Source organism: Podarcis bocagei (genome assembly GCF_964188305.1).
Source record: "Podarcis bocagei genome assembly, chromosome: 6".
In the NCBI taxonomy this organism is placed as follows: domain Eukaryota; kingdom Metazoa; phylum Chordata; class Lepidosauria; order Squamata; family Lacertidae; genus Podarcis; species Podarcis bocagei.
The window spans coordinates 75,145,589-75,159,686 of NC_138130.1; the positions used below are offsets into that span (position 1 = coordinate 75,145,589).

At 45.9% G+C, this 14,098-nt stretch overlaps 1 protein-coding gene across 2 annotated transcripts in view; it reads right to left on the reverse strand.

The window, feature by feature from the left end:
- CFAP44 (cilia and flagella associated protein 44) overlaps window positions 1–14,098 on the reverse strand; it is a 44,762-nt gene that overhangs the window by 5,028 nt on the left and 25,636 nt on the right. For both annotated transcript variants that reach the window (XM_081198864.1, XM_081198863.1), the window contains 9 exons: window positions 9,824–10,026; window positions 8,081–8,273; window positions 6,446–6,623; window positions 4,773–5,291; window positions 3,821–4,024; window positions 3,143–3,338; window positions 2,645–2,755; window positions 1,323–1,453; window positions 900–1,016 (listed from right to left, as the gene is read on the reverse strand). In XM_081198864.1, coding sequence (XP_081054990.1) covers window positions 900–1,016; window positions 1,323–1,453; window positions 2,645–2,755; window positions 3,143–3,338; window positions 3,821–4,024; window positions 4,773–5,291; window positions 6,446–6,623; window positions 8,081–8,273; window positions 9,824–10,026 — 1,852 coding nt within the window. The remainder of the gene's footprint in view (window positions 1–899; window positions 1,017–1,322; window positions 1,454–2,644; window positions 2,756–3,142; window positions 3,339–3,820; window positions 4,025–4,772; window positions 5,292–6,445; window positions 6,624–8,080; window positions 8,274–9,823; window positions 10,027–14,098) is intronic.

Consider the following 14,098-nt stretch of genomic DNA (forward strand, 5'->3'; position numbering starts at 1 on the left):
AGCAACTCCACCCTGAATAAAATGTAATCCCCAGAGTCCCAGGTTTCCTTTTAAAAGAAAGGGTAGGTTTCTGGCATTTGCAGTGACAGCTGGACCATAAAGAAGGCTGATCGCCAAAGAATTGATGCTTTTGAATTATGGTGCTGGAGGAGACTCTTGAGAGTCCCATGGACTGCAAGAAGATCCAACCTATCCATTCTGAAGGAAACCAGCCCTGAGTGCTCACTGGAAGGACAGATCCTGAAGCTGAGGCTCCAATACTTTGGCCACCTCATGAGAAGAGAAGACTCCCTGGAAACGACCCTGATGTTGGGAAAGATGGAGGGCACAAGGAGAAGGAGATGACAGAGGACGAGATGGCTGGACAGTGTTCTCGAAGCTACCAGCATGAGTTTGACCAAACTGCGGGAGGCAGTGGAAGACAGGAGTGCCTGGCGTGCTCTGGCCCATGGGGTCACGAATAGTCGGACACGACTAAACAACTAAACAACAACAAACCAGCTTCCACCTTTCAGTGTTTTATCCAATGAATGAAGCCATAGCAATGATGGACACTGAGGAGAGAGCCTAGAGAATGAGACAAAGAGAAGGCTAGACAGAGACATGCTTTATACAGACCAGGAGTAGCCAATGTGGTGCCTTCCAGATGCTGCTGGATTACATTTCCCTGAAGACCCTTGGCTTATACTGGTTGAGGCTGATGGGAGTTGTAGTCCAGCATCTGGAGCTGACCATGTTGGCTATCCCTGAGCTAGACTCTGGGCTTGCTTTTTAGTCTTTCCTGCTGGTCTTCCCTGCCGACCATAGAAAACAATTCAATGCCTACTGCAACTCATTGCAGAATCTTTTGGTTATCAAGAAGTCAAAGTCGGAAACAGGAGCCCCGGTTGATTTGTTACCTGGTGAAGTTTTAGAGGCACAACTACATAGAGCTCATTCAGTCTCTGCTGCTTCTCCCGCTGATAGGCCTCCAGTTCCCAATCTGCTGCATCTAGGCTGGCTGCTACTACTTTCACCTTAAAAATAAATAAATAAAAATCCAAATTCAAGCAGCAAGACCTTGCCATGAAGTCCTAAATCAGCATGAAAGTGTGATGAATGAGAGTTGCAAGGTCCAATCCATCCATGGTTTCATGAAGAGTTGCTTCACATGATCCTTTTGGGATAGAGAACCATGGGCTGAATCAGAAAGTGTTGCAGTTCTGCCCTTGGCAAAGGACTCGTGTGACGGGTTACCCGCCGCGGCCACATCCCTCAGCAAAACCAGGCACCTAGAAATGGCAGGATTCCTGTTGGGTTGAACTGGAAAGAAGTCACTGTACCTTCTTGGCCAATAAATCATAGTCTTTTCTGACATTTTCTACAGTTTTCTTTTCCTCCACCAAGGCCTCCTCAATGTCCAGCCGCTTCTCTCGGAGCTGGAGTGTGTTTTCAAAGAGTGCCTCGTCACAATCTGAGAAGAGGAGGAGTCCGGATTAAGCAGCTGCTTTGACTGTTTTTTGTACGCTTTGGGTTCGAGCTCCATGTTGGGCAAACAATTCCTGCATTGCAAGGGGTTGGACTGGAGGACCTCATGGTCCCCTCCAACTCTACAATTCTGTGATTCTACGCACACCCCATGTACAGCACGGACAACCACCACCACCCCAGGAAACATAAGAATCTGCCTTATACAAAGTCAGAGCATTGGTTCACCTAGCTCAGTATGACCAACTCTGACTGTCAAAAGCTCTCCAGGGTTATAGACTTGGGCAATTCCCAGTTCCACCTGTATTTTCCAGGAATGGAAGCAGAGCACACACACAGAGATGCACACATCAGCAGTTGTGCCAGTTCACCAGAATAGGGTAATTCTCCCTGACAACAGCTGATTTGATTAGCAGTGTAATGTCAGAAGGTGGGATTTCTGAGTGCAAGTTCTCCTCCAAGGTTCATGGAGACAGGTTGCTCAGCAATATCTATGTCTAAATATGTTGATTCAGAAACTGATATACAAAACACAACTCTTGACAAATAGGAATGCATCAGCCCCAGTGTAACAGGCCTGTTTATAGGGGACTTGTGATAATGAATTTCCTAAATCTGCATAAACAAAAATAGGTCACTTGTAGTTTTTGTGAAGATTTACAAACCTATTTTTGAGAAATCAAAGTCTGGTAACGGGACATTATTGCTTCATACCATTAGATGGCAGCAAAGGGCTTAGACCAAAGTTTGAGCCATACAGATAAGTAACACTTAGAAAATTAAAATTCAGTTAAGCGTGTGAAATTCTTCCCTGGGGCTTCCCTGTCCTCTCAGGAAAAGACATCAAGGCTTCATATCATACATAAATTGGTATTTATCTAGTGTTAATTCCTTCATATTGCTAACATACCAGCTACTATATTAGCAAAGCCACCCTAAAAATCCAGAGCTACTATATATATCATAAATATGAAGGAGGCTGAGCTTCTGGAATGTGGCCTGTTCTTGATATTCTAAAGTTTACATATAAGCAAAGCAGATAGAAGGAGATGGCCCAGACAGTAGCAGCATCTCCTTAAATCTCAAGCAAATAATCTCTTTTCAAAGGCTGATACACAGCCATCTCCAAAGATTAAATGAAACTTGGTATTAGCAGGAGGAGGTGAACATGACTTACTTTTTGGACAAACAGAGTCATCAAAGACTTCATCCTCAGATCCCGACTCTTCCTCATCACTCTCCAAACTAGACTCTTCATCGCTCTCTTCCTCACTCTCCTCATCTTCATCTGGAATAAGAAAGCAGCATTGTCACACAGGGAACTCCTGTTGAAGTAACACAGCCCAGAGAGCAAGCTCCTTCATCACGGGGGTCACCAAGGTAATATTCAGAGAACACAATGCAGCCATTAAAATGGCAGAAGGAAGTGTCCAATACCCGCTGCTAATCACTGATCAGGCAGCACAAAGCAATTTGCAGAACCGACAAAGCCAAGCCAACTCATAGGCTTCTGTTAGAGAGGACTAGATTGAGGCTAAGGCTGAGATTATGGGGTGAATACACTGAGCAGAGGTCACAAGGTGGGACACGCATAGTTTAGTTCTGCCTCCACAGCAATTTAGAATTTGGTCAAAAGGTATATGGGGCAACATCGACATGAAACAGTATTTCCAACCTCCTTCGCCTTCCACTTCTTTCTTCTTGACACGCTTGATCCTCTTCTTTAGGACTTTAGTGAGGAAATTAGCAAATTTGTTGTTTTCCCCCAAAGACGCTTGGAAAGTGGCATAAAGGATCTTCTCTCGTTCCTGGAGCTTTGCAATCTCTGCTTTCTTTTCCTCAATTTGCGCAAGATAGCTATTTAATTTGTGCTTCAAAGAAAGAAAAATAGCATTTAAACTCCACGTGAGCAGCACTGGACACAACTATTACAGTCTGCTTAGCTACTGGGATGCAAGGAGGACTTTTCTGTAAGAGAGGACAGAAGCACTTTTCTTCCCTGTCTGAAGAGGCTCCTCGGCCAGCTCCCTATAGGGCAGCCATCTGGGGAAATCATAGAATTGTAGAGTTGGAAGGCACCACAAAGGACATCTAGTCTAAACCCCCTGCAGTGCAGGAATCTTTCACCCAATGTGGGCTTGAACCCATGATCCTGAGATTAAGAGTCTTATGCTCTACCAACTAAGCTATCCTGCCTACAACTCCTTCCACCTGTGCACTTTTGGGGGAGCAGAAGCCTCCACTGATGAGGGCTGTCCCTATCACATCTAGAATGGCCCTCTAAAACCAGCGGAGGTGGGTCTCTTATCAGGAACTTCAAAACTGTACAAAGCCTTTCATATGCCATGCATACTTGCATTTCCTCCTCCTCACTGGAAAGGCTGTTGACACGTTCCTGGAGAATGTTCTCATGTTTCTCAAAGTTCTTCAGGAGAAGCAGCTCTTGAAACCAAGTGATGTGGCGTAGGTCTGCAGTTTTCATCATTATGTCCAGTTTCAGTTTTTGGTGACGAAGAAGGCGAAGCTCAGCATCAAAGGTAATCATGAGCTCATGAACCTGGAGAGAGTGTTAAGTCAGAAGTAGCACTCAAAAAAGGAGTAGAAGCATCATGTCAACAATACTACTGTATTAAATGAACAGTTTTAACTGTGTCTCGTTACTAAATTAACAGTTTCATGCAATATTGTTGTCATTCTAAAATGACAACAATCCGAAGCTATTTCCTTCCAAATTGACAGTTGTCCAAAAAAAGGCAAGTATTCAACCTAGGGATACAGTTTTTCGCCTACTTCTGAAGCATGCATTCTGACTGGTGGCTGGGTCAATAGTATAAATTCTCCCAGGATCACACAGTTGACTGATGTGGGATTAATCAGAGATTTGAACATGAAAATCCACAGAATTTTTCACAATTGCTGACATAGTTCAACTTTACTTTAGAAACTGGATAGGAACGTTACAATCATGATACGCTAAATAAAGGCTAAATACAAAATTCTCCTTGCTTTCATATTATCATTGGCAGAAGTGGACCAGTTGTCTGATGTATCAAAGTGTGCAAAAAATTGGGACATTTTTATTTTGAGAAGCTTTTCCAGCTGGGTGAAAAGGCATTGATTCTGTAGTGTTTTTAAACCTACATTTAATTGCATGTAGTTTTGGTACCGTTTTAAAAGCTATTTTTAGTTAGTTTGTGCAAATTAACTTGAGACCAATAGGAAAAGGGATCCACAAAGGAACAAATTTAAAAGACTTCACTTAGGAGCCGAGTATGCCCAGTCGGCTTTGAAATATTTTCTCTTACCCTCTTGACCAAAACCTCTTGCATATAAATGTTCCGAATCTCCGCCCTCTTTTCGATTTCCAGTTCCAAGTCTGTAGGCTCCACTGCCTCAAACTCAAAAGATTTGACTGCCTGCGCAGCAGTTGCAGATGCTATTTTCATCGATTTCAAACTTGTTGACCGCATGGCAGCTTCTAAGTCCTTTACTGAAGGGGCACGATAAAAGCCTCCTCCGAAACCCCCTAGACCTCCGCCCTCTCCTGAAGGAGCTACTGGCACCATTTCCTTGAGCCTGGCCCGCTCTTCCAGGTCATGTTTGAACTTCATGAGCATTTCAGTGTCATACTGGAACTGTTTCTCTGGAGTCTCTTCAGGAAGGAGTTGGGGAATTGGAGGAACAGGGACATGTTTGGATGGGTGGAGGGATGATTGGATTTTTTTCAGTTCTTGCACCACACACTGGATCTCTTCAATAATAGCCACCTTGAGGTCTCGGAGGGACACGATCCACTTGTTCATTTCCAGCTTCTTATCGTGTATCTGAAAGGAGAAGGGTTGCATTAAGGAACTTGCATTACGTCAATATTCGAGAACCCGTCCACCAAGACACTCTGCTTACGCTCTTAGCACTACCTAAGCAAAATAATTTCAAAAGGAGACTCCAGTGTGAAACTGCTGAATTGCAATTCATCAAAACACTCAACTCAAGCCATTTGGGTCTGAATAGAGACAAAAGTTTGCTTTCCAACTACAGATGTTCATTTGCTCAGTATGCCAGAGTGATTATTTTATCATTTATAACTGCTGTTGTATAATGTCGCCATATTTATTTTGTATACATTCTAACTCAAATTGAATTGTCACTATCTGTACATTTTGCATTCCATTTATATCTGATCTCACCGCTTACACCCCCTCCCTATTTCCCCATGTGTATATATATTGCTACAAAAGAGGATCTGAATAAGTAAGTGGACTCTAGTCCATGTAAGCTTATCCCATAATTAAATTTGTTAAGTCTATAAAGTGCTGGAAGACTGTTGGGTTTTTTTGCTGTAGCAGACTAATACAACTACCACTCCAGATATTGCATTAAAGATGACTATAGTACAGTGGCAGGATTATATAGGAATTTTTTTTTCTGGGGAGGGAATCCTGTATTCATTCATATGGGCGCCCTGTTATCTCATTGCCCTGCCTCCTTTAGCTCAGTCCTAGAAGTATTAATAAAAGTAAGTACTACATAACAAACCAGGCCTCAACTTCACACCTGGACTTTGGCCTGTCATCCAGTTTTCCATTTTCTTGCTCTCCATGATCAGGCAGCATTTAGTGGGGAGTCTTTTTCCCTAAATATTTTTTGCACTTCTGCAGAACTCAGGCTTGCCCCAAGTCTGCTAATACTTCTGTCTTGTGCATGGGTGATACGATTTGAAGTAAAGAAGCAATAGCACTCAGAAAATTAAATCAGGAATGGGATGATTTAAATAGCTTTTTTAAATTAATTATGTTATGGTTTTATTTGTTTTTTAAACTACTTTTGAGTTCTTTCTTACAATCAAGTGGTATATACATTTTATGAAATTATGAAGGAAAAAAGTTTCTCTGCCTTCCAGTGCAAATGCTTAGGAGCGGACAGAGGGAATTACACAATCCAAAGGAGGGGGGGAGAGAGAGAAGCAGAATCTACTTACAGCCACTTCTAAAGATGCCAACTGATGAGTTTTCTTGTCAGCATTCATTCTCATGTGTTCAGGAATTTTGTAGTTAGTAGCCGTTTTTAATTTGAAGTCCCCCATATTCTGTTGGGCCTCTTTGATATTTTCTACATCTTGGGGGTCCTCATAGTCATCGCTTGGTTTGCTCTTGAATCTGACAAGCGTCGGTGAAGATAAAAGCTATCAGTCCAACAGGCAGCATCAACTCACTCACTTTATAGCGTTTCATTCATCAAAGAAGCTGCGGCACTGTAACTGCCCAGCTCTCATCTCATGCGGAGGCAGCAGGAAACAGACTGAAACCTTTTTATATTGAAGGGAGGAAACACAAATGGCAACAGGGAAGAGTGCTGTTGTACTGAGCTCCTGCTTCCGGGCTCTCCAGAGGCATCTGGCTGGACTGTCAGATGTTCTAACTCCCCTTCCTACTAATTCACATGGAGGCATTACTGGAGAACAGACCTAGAAGAGGACTAAGCCCAGAGGGGATGGTTTGCACCAGCCTGACCCTTGCCAGGTCTGCTCTCCCAATAAGTAAGTCTGTCTTTCTTGTTGTACCATATTTTTCGCTCTATTGGACGCACCAGACCATAGGATGCACCGGACCATAGGAGGGGGAGAACGGGGGGGGGTTCTTGTTCTCCCCCTCTAAAACAAGGTGCGTTCTGTGCATTCAAGGTGCGTTCACCTGAAGCCTCCGGAGCCAAGCGGGAGTTCCCACTGGGCTCTGGAGGCTTTGGGTTCCTTTCGACCTGCTCTTTGGGGCTGGCGGGGGGGAGAACTGTTTTCCCCCACCACCAGCCTCCAAACCAGGTCGGGGAACAGCGGGAAGGCGGCGCTCTGCCTCCCCGCTGTCTCTTGAGCTTGTTGGGCTGGTGGTGGGGAGAAGCGCTGCTTTCCCCCACCGCCAGCCTCCAAACCAGGTCGGGTTTGGAGGCTGCTATCCACAAGCCTTGGGAGCCCGGCGGGAACTCCCGCCAAGCTCCCAAGGCTTGCGGATATCTGTCTGAAGCCCAGGGCATGCTGCGCAGAGCGCCCCAGGCTTCGGGATGCAGGCTGCTATCTGCAAGCCTTGGGAGCCCGGCGGGAACTCCCGCCTGGCTCCCAAGGCTTGCAGATAACTTCCTGAAGCCTGGAGAGCGAGAGGGGTCGGTGCGCACCGACCCCTCTCGCTCTCCAGGCTTAAGCGAAAGCCTGCATTCGCTCCATAGGACACACACACATTTCCCCTTCATTTTTGGAGGGGGGAAAGTGTGTCCTATAGAGCAAAAAATACGGTAATTGCCACCTGCCTGCAAGTAAGAAGTTTGTCTAGCTGATTGCCGGGGGGGGGGTTTGCTGGCTGAGTGGATACAGCTGGGCTGTGGGTGTGGTCAAGAGCCTGCCTTATAATAAGGACAGGCTTCGCCACTAGCAATGAGGTCACTCCTTTGGGTCTCCACTTTGAGGAGGTATGAGGCCATATACCACTCCACATGATCCTACTGTTATACCACATCATTCTGAAGTAATATGGGCCAGGTATGATTACTATTTGTTTATCAACAACATCCATCAACAATGAACATTTAAAAAGTATTTTCTTATCTTTTTTTTTTTACTCTGACTCACAGTTCATCCCATTCATTCCTTCTTTGTTGGATCTTAGCTTTGGCTCTGTCTGCTTTTTCAATAATTTTTCTAAGTTTTTCCATTCGATTTTCAACAATGCGGCTTGCCACCGTGTGTGGGTGCGCCTTTTTTTGCAGCTTTTCTGAATCCACTTCTTCTTCACTAATAGAAGCCTGGGTTGGAAATTTTGGCTCTGCACAAATGCGAAGAAAAATAAAGTAACATGCTTCTGTCCCTATCATCCTCACAGGATTGTCATAGTAGACTGCTGCATTTACATCCACTTTGACAAAAATGTTGTTTCATGGGAACAGTTTCCAAATTCAGGTTGCTGAATACCAAACTGGAGCTGGCCCCAAGGGATTTCCTCGTGAAAGTAGGTTTTAAATGACATCTTCTGATATTTCCTGCTCTTTGCAAAGGCTAGTGTGATAGCATCTGAGGAATTCTCACCATGGCCCCTCAATGTTGTAAAATGCAAAGCCACTTAAACTTCTGTGTACAGGAGGGACCTTGTCCCAGATTTTATCTTGTGAACCACCCTGAGATCTTTTGATGAAAAGCGATATATAAATCTAATAAATAATGCCTAAAACATTATTTCAGCATTACTTTAAATGTTAAGAGAAGCCTTCTATATAAAAACACCACCACCTTTACTGGTTGCCTTCAACTAAGACAAGGAACAAATTCTCCACTTTTCTGGCGGGTGAGAGTTCCAGGGGCAACACTTTATAAGCTGGCTTCCTTTGAAGGAGAGAGCACTGGAGGCTCACAACATAGATTTGGTTTATTAACAAATAGACAAAAAGCACCTGAATGGAGGCAAGCAGCAAAGCCATTGGGCATATCAAGTAGCAGATCAGCTAGCCCACATCACATCGCCAGAGAGAGGGAACCTTTATCTGAATATTCTTTTAGCCTTCTGCTAACTTTGTGCTTCTCTCTGCCCTTCTTTTTCTATACACAGACAAACATACATACAGCTTTTACATTAGCACCCTCATCTTAGCTGGTGTGTGTGTGTGTCACTTTCTAAACTCTGACAGAATTCAAACACTCCAACAATTTCCTAGCTCCCATGGAGGAACTATCCATTAGCCATTCCAGACCACTTAAAAGCCATTTCCCTTAAAAAATAAAAGCAAGGTTTCCAAGGCACTGTTAATAATAATAAATATCTACCAGCCTGTGATATACAATTACATGACAGTGTTCCACATGTGTTAGCACTATATAGAAAAACAACATAAAAAATATGGGTACGATCGCACAGCTGGCAAAGAGTCACATATTGGCATGGAGTCTGTCCTCAATAAACACATACAGTACAATTTTGACCGGACAGCACTTTCTTATACATCAGAGTGCTAAAAGCTGACAAGCCAAAGGCAGCTCTACCATCTGCTCTGAAAAACTGCAAACCCAGTATATTTCTGAAGAACCAGTGACCTACTTGCTTAGGCACGTGCTACTCCACTATATTTTTAAAAAATCACAGTATTTCACCAAGAAGAAAAAGAAAGTATTGTGCTTGTGGAGGAAACTGTTGACATTCAATACAATGTGGGAAACTCTGTTTTTGAGCAGCGCTAGGGAATTGCTTTTTGAAATATAGCGCGAGGATACCATCTGACAAACCCTCTGGTATAGAACCATAACAAGTAATATAAGATGAAGGCTGGGGGAAATATATTATCTTATGGTTGTGATAGTTCTGCCACAATGTTTTCAAACCCTTACTGGCATCCTTTTGGGTCTCTGTCCTCTGGTCTGTGTCTTTTCCTTTATGGTCGTACTTGCTCTGTCTTCTTTTCGCTGCTTGACTTTGTTTACTGACATTGTACAATTTTTCTGAGATCGACAACAGTCTGTACGTGGAGATTCGGTGGTTGCTTCTCATGGCGCAGACCACAATGGTGTCATATTCCAAACTGGCCCGAAACCTGAGGAATCAAAGAAAAGATCTAATTTTTTAAATGCCACATTTTCTGCTCCATAAAGTTGTCTCGGCAGGGATCAGCCAAGCAGCAACAGCCTCTATGCCAGGGTCTAGAAACCATTTTTCTGTCAAAGGCAGCATTCCCTCCAGGTTAATCAGACAAAGACTACAAAGACTAATGAGTCAAAGACGGCTGCTGTTGCCGCTTGTGTGAGTGCTGGGAAGACCGCTCCCTCTCCTGCCAACTCCATCCGGCCTAGGGGGCGGGGCCTGCACTACCACTACAGTTTAGAGGCCTGAGCAGCTACCGGCAGCAATGGACAAAATGGTTTTAAATGTTTTAATTGCTTTTAATTTGCAGCACCTTAAATGGTGGTTGTTGTTTTTTATAATATTATATTATTTCATTATTTTATTTTTGCTTGGGGTGGGATAAGCATTTAGTCAGTGCTATTGTTTCTTGCTTTGTTCTGTTTTGTTTTATTATTATTATTATTATTATTATTATTATTCTGTTAAATTATTATATAGTTTGTATTTTGCTTTTTAAGGGGAAGGGTCATGGCTGCCTGGGAGTGGGCCTCAGCCAATAGATTGGGTGGGGCAGGTTCCACAGGGGGGGATGTATTGGGACACCCGATCTCAGTGATCATGGGCAGGAGGAGGAGTTATGCTAAGACCAGACCATGTCATTACCGAGGAGGCAGGTTTAGTTGTTGTTTGAGGACTATCCCTGCCTCCAGGTCTGGTCCTGACCGGAAGGATACAGTAATCAGCAAGGGAAATCCACATGACCTGAAAGTGTTGCTGTGCAATGCCAGGTCAATGATGAATAAAACCACTGCCATACACGACCTGATTGTGGATGGAGGATTTGACCTGGCATGTGTGACAGAGACCTGGTTGGATGAAGCAGATGGGTCTGTCCTTGCCGCTGCTTGCCCACCAGGTTTCTCTTACGCACAGCAACCCAGGTCATGTGGGCGGGGAGGGGGGGTTGCAGTGATTCTTAGGAAGTCATTAGTCTGCACCAGGCGTCCTATTGGGAAGACCCAGTTTTCTGAGTGCATGTTCTGGAAGTTGGGCAATAGGGGCAGTACAGGATTCCTACTGGTGTACCGACCTCCCCGCTGCACCAAGGATTCCCTGCCCGAGCTGCTTCAGGTCGTGGCGGATATGCTCCTGGAGACACCTAGCTTGGTTGTCCTGGGGGATTTTAACATCCATGCCGACACGACCTTACAAGGGGCCGCTCGGGACTTCGTGGAAAGCATGGCTCCATGGGGCTGTCCCTGAATAAGTTTGGCCCAACTCATAGCCGTGGACATGCCTTAGACTTGGTGTTCACCTCTATGGATGTTGGTGATCTGACCCTAACTAAAAGCGAAACGAAAGAAGTGCCATGGTCAGATCACTTCCTGGTGCAACTGGACTTCTCCGCAACCCTTCCCCTCTGCAGGGAGGTGGGACCGATTCAGATGGTCCGCCCCCGCCACTTAATGGATCCAATTGGCTTTCAGAGAGTGGTAGGGAATGCTTTATCCCAAGTTGATGGCCTTTCAGCTGATTCCCTGGTGGCACGCTGGAATGCAGAGTTAACCAGGGCTATTGACTGTCTGGCTCCGAAGCGCCCTCTCCGATTGCATGGAGCCCGGACAGCCCCCTGGTTTTCCCCGGAGCTGAGGGTGATGAAACAATCGTTGAGACGGCTAGAGCGCCGGTGGCGGAAAACTCATTCTGAATCAGACCGGACATGGGCTAGAGCTCAACGTCGAGCCTACCAAGTGGCAATGGCGACGGCGAAGAGGGCATTATTCGCCGCCTCCATTGCATCTGCAGAAAACAGCAGCAGGAGACTTTTTCAGGTGGTTCGCAATCTATCGGAACCACCTGTACCACCGGGGCCTGGTAGGGACCCCAAGATCTCCTGCAATGCTTTTGCAAAGTTTTTTGCAGATAAAATTGCTCAGATTCAGAAGGAGGTAGACTCCACCGTGGGAGCAGGGCCAGGGCGGGAGAGTGCTAGAGTTCTGTCTGGTCCTGTTACATGGGATCAATTCCAATCTGTTACCTCCGAGGATGTGGACAGGCTGCTTGGACAAGTGAAACCGACCACCTGTCTCCTTGATCCTTGCCCATCCTGGCTGATAAAAGCGAGCTGGGAAGGGCTGGGCGATGGGCTCTGTGGGGTGGTGAATGCTTCCCTCTGTGAGGGAGCCTTCCCAGACCTGCTGAAAGAGGCGGTCATTAAACCGCTTCTTTAAAAAACATCTTTAGACCCGGCCAATTTGGCCAACTATCGCCCAGTCTCAAATCTGCCATTCTTGGGCAAGGTGATTGAGCGGGTGGTTGCTGAACAACTCAAAGCACGCCTGGAGGAAATGGACCATTTGGATCCCTTCCAATCGGGATTCAGGCCTCACCATGGGACTGAAACTGCCTTGGTCGCACTGGTTGATGATCTTTGGCTAGGGACAAAGGTGAGAGCTGTTTCCTAGTTCTGCTGGATCTCTCAGCGGCCTTTGACACCACTGACCATAACATCCTTCTGGACCATCTAGAGGGGCTGGGAGCTGGGGGCACTGTCATACAGTGGTTCCGCTCCTTCCTCCTGGGCCGTGTCCAGAAAGTGGTGATGGGGGATGAGTGTTCAGACCCCTGGGCTCTCACTTGTGGGGTGCCTCAGGGTTCTGTCCTCTCCCCCATGCTTTTTAATATCTATATGAACCCACTGGGAGATCATCAGGGGGTTTGGACTGGGTGTTCATCAGTATGCAGATGACACCCAGCTCTACCTCTCCTTTAAATCAGAAGCAGTGAAGGCGGTGAAGGTCCTGTGTGAGTGCCTGGAGGCAGTTGGAGGGTGGATGGCGGCTAACAGATTGAGGTTGAATCCTGACAAGACAGAAGTTCTGTTTTGGGGGGACAGGGAGCGGGTTGGTGTGGGGGATTCCCTGGTCTTGAATGGGGTAACTGTGCCCCTGAAGGACCAGGTGTGCAGCCTGGGAGTCATTTTGGGCTCACAGCTGTCCATGGAGGCGCAGGTTAACTCTGTGTCCAGGGCAGCTGTCTACCAGCTCCACCTGGTACGCAGGCTAAGACCCTACCTGCCCGCAAACTGTCTCGCCAGAGTGGTGCATGCTCTAGTTATCTCACGCTTGGACTACTGCAACACGCTCTACGTGGGGCTACCTTTGAAGGTGACCCGGAAACTGCAATTAATCCAGAATGCGGCAGCTAGACTGGTGACTGGGAGTGGCCGCCGGGACCACATAACACCAGTTCTGAGAGATCTGCATTGGCTCCCAGTACGTTTCCCAGAACGTTTCAAAGTGTTGGTGCTGACCTTTAAAGCCCTAAATGGCCTCGGTCCTGTATACCTGAAGGAGCGTCTCCACCCCCATCGTTCAGCCCGGACGCTGAGATCCAGCGCCGAGGGCCTTCTGGCGGTTCCCATCAGATGTCAAAGAGATAAATAATTACCTGACATTCAGAAGACATCTTAAGGCAGCCCTGTTCAGGGAAGTTTTTTATATGTAACGCTGTACTGTTTGTCTGCAGACAGTTTTTCCGGGTCATGTGGCTAGCATGACTAAGCTCCTTCTGGCGCAACAGAACACTGAAACCAGAGCAGCGCACGGAAAAGCCATTTACCTTCCCACTGGAGCGGTACCTATCTACCTTCATACAAATCTAAGGGTGTCCTTGCACTAGGAACACCATGTACAGTTCTTGATGTTGCACAGCTGGAAGAGGGTCAGAAAAAGGGCAACCAAAATGATGATGGGGATGCAGCACCTGTCCTATGAGAAATGGTTGCGACGCTTAGTTTAGAAAAAAAAGGAAACTAAGGGGAGACATGATAGAGCAGGCTTCCTCAACCTCAGCTCTCCAGATGTTTTGAGACTACAATTCCCATCATCCCTGACCACTGGTCCTGCTAGCTAGGGATCATGGGAGTTGTAGGCCAAAAACATCTGGAGGGCCAAGGTTGAGGAAGCCTGTTATAGAGGCACGTAAAATTATGCCTGGTATGAAGAAAGTTGACAGAGAGAAGTTTTTCTTTCTCTTCCATA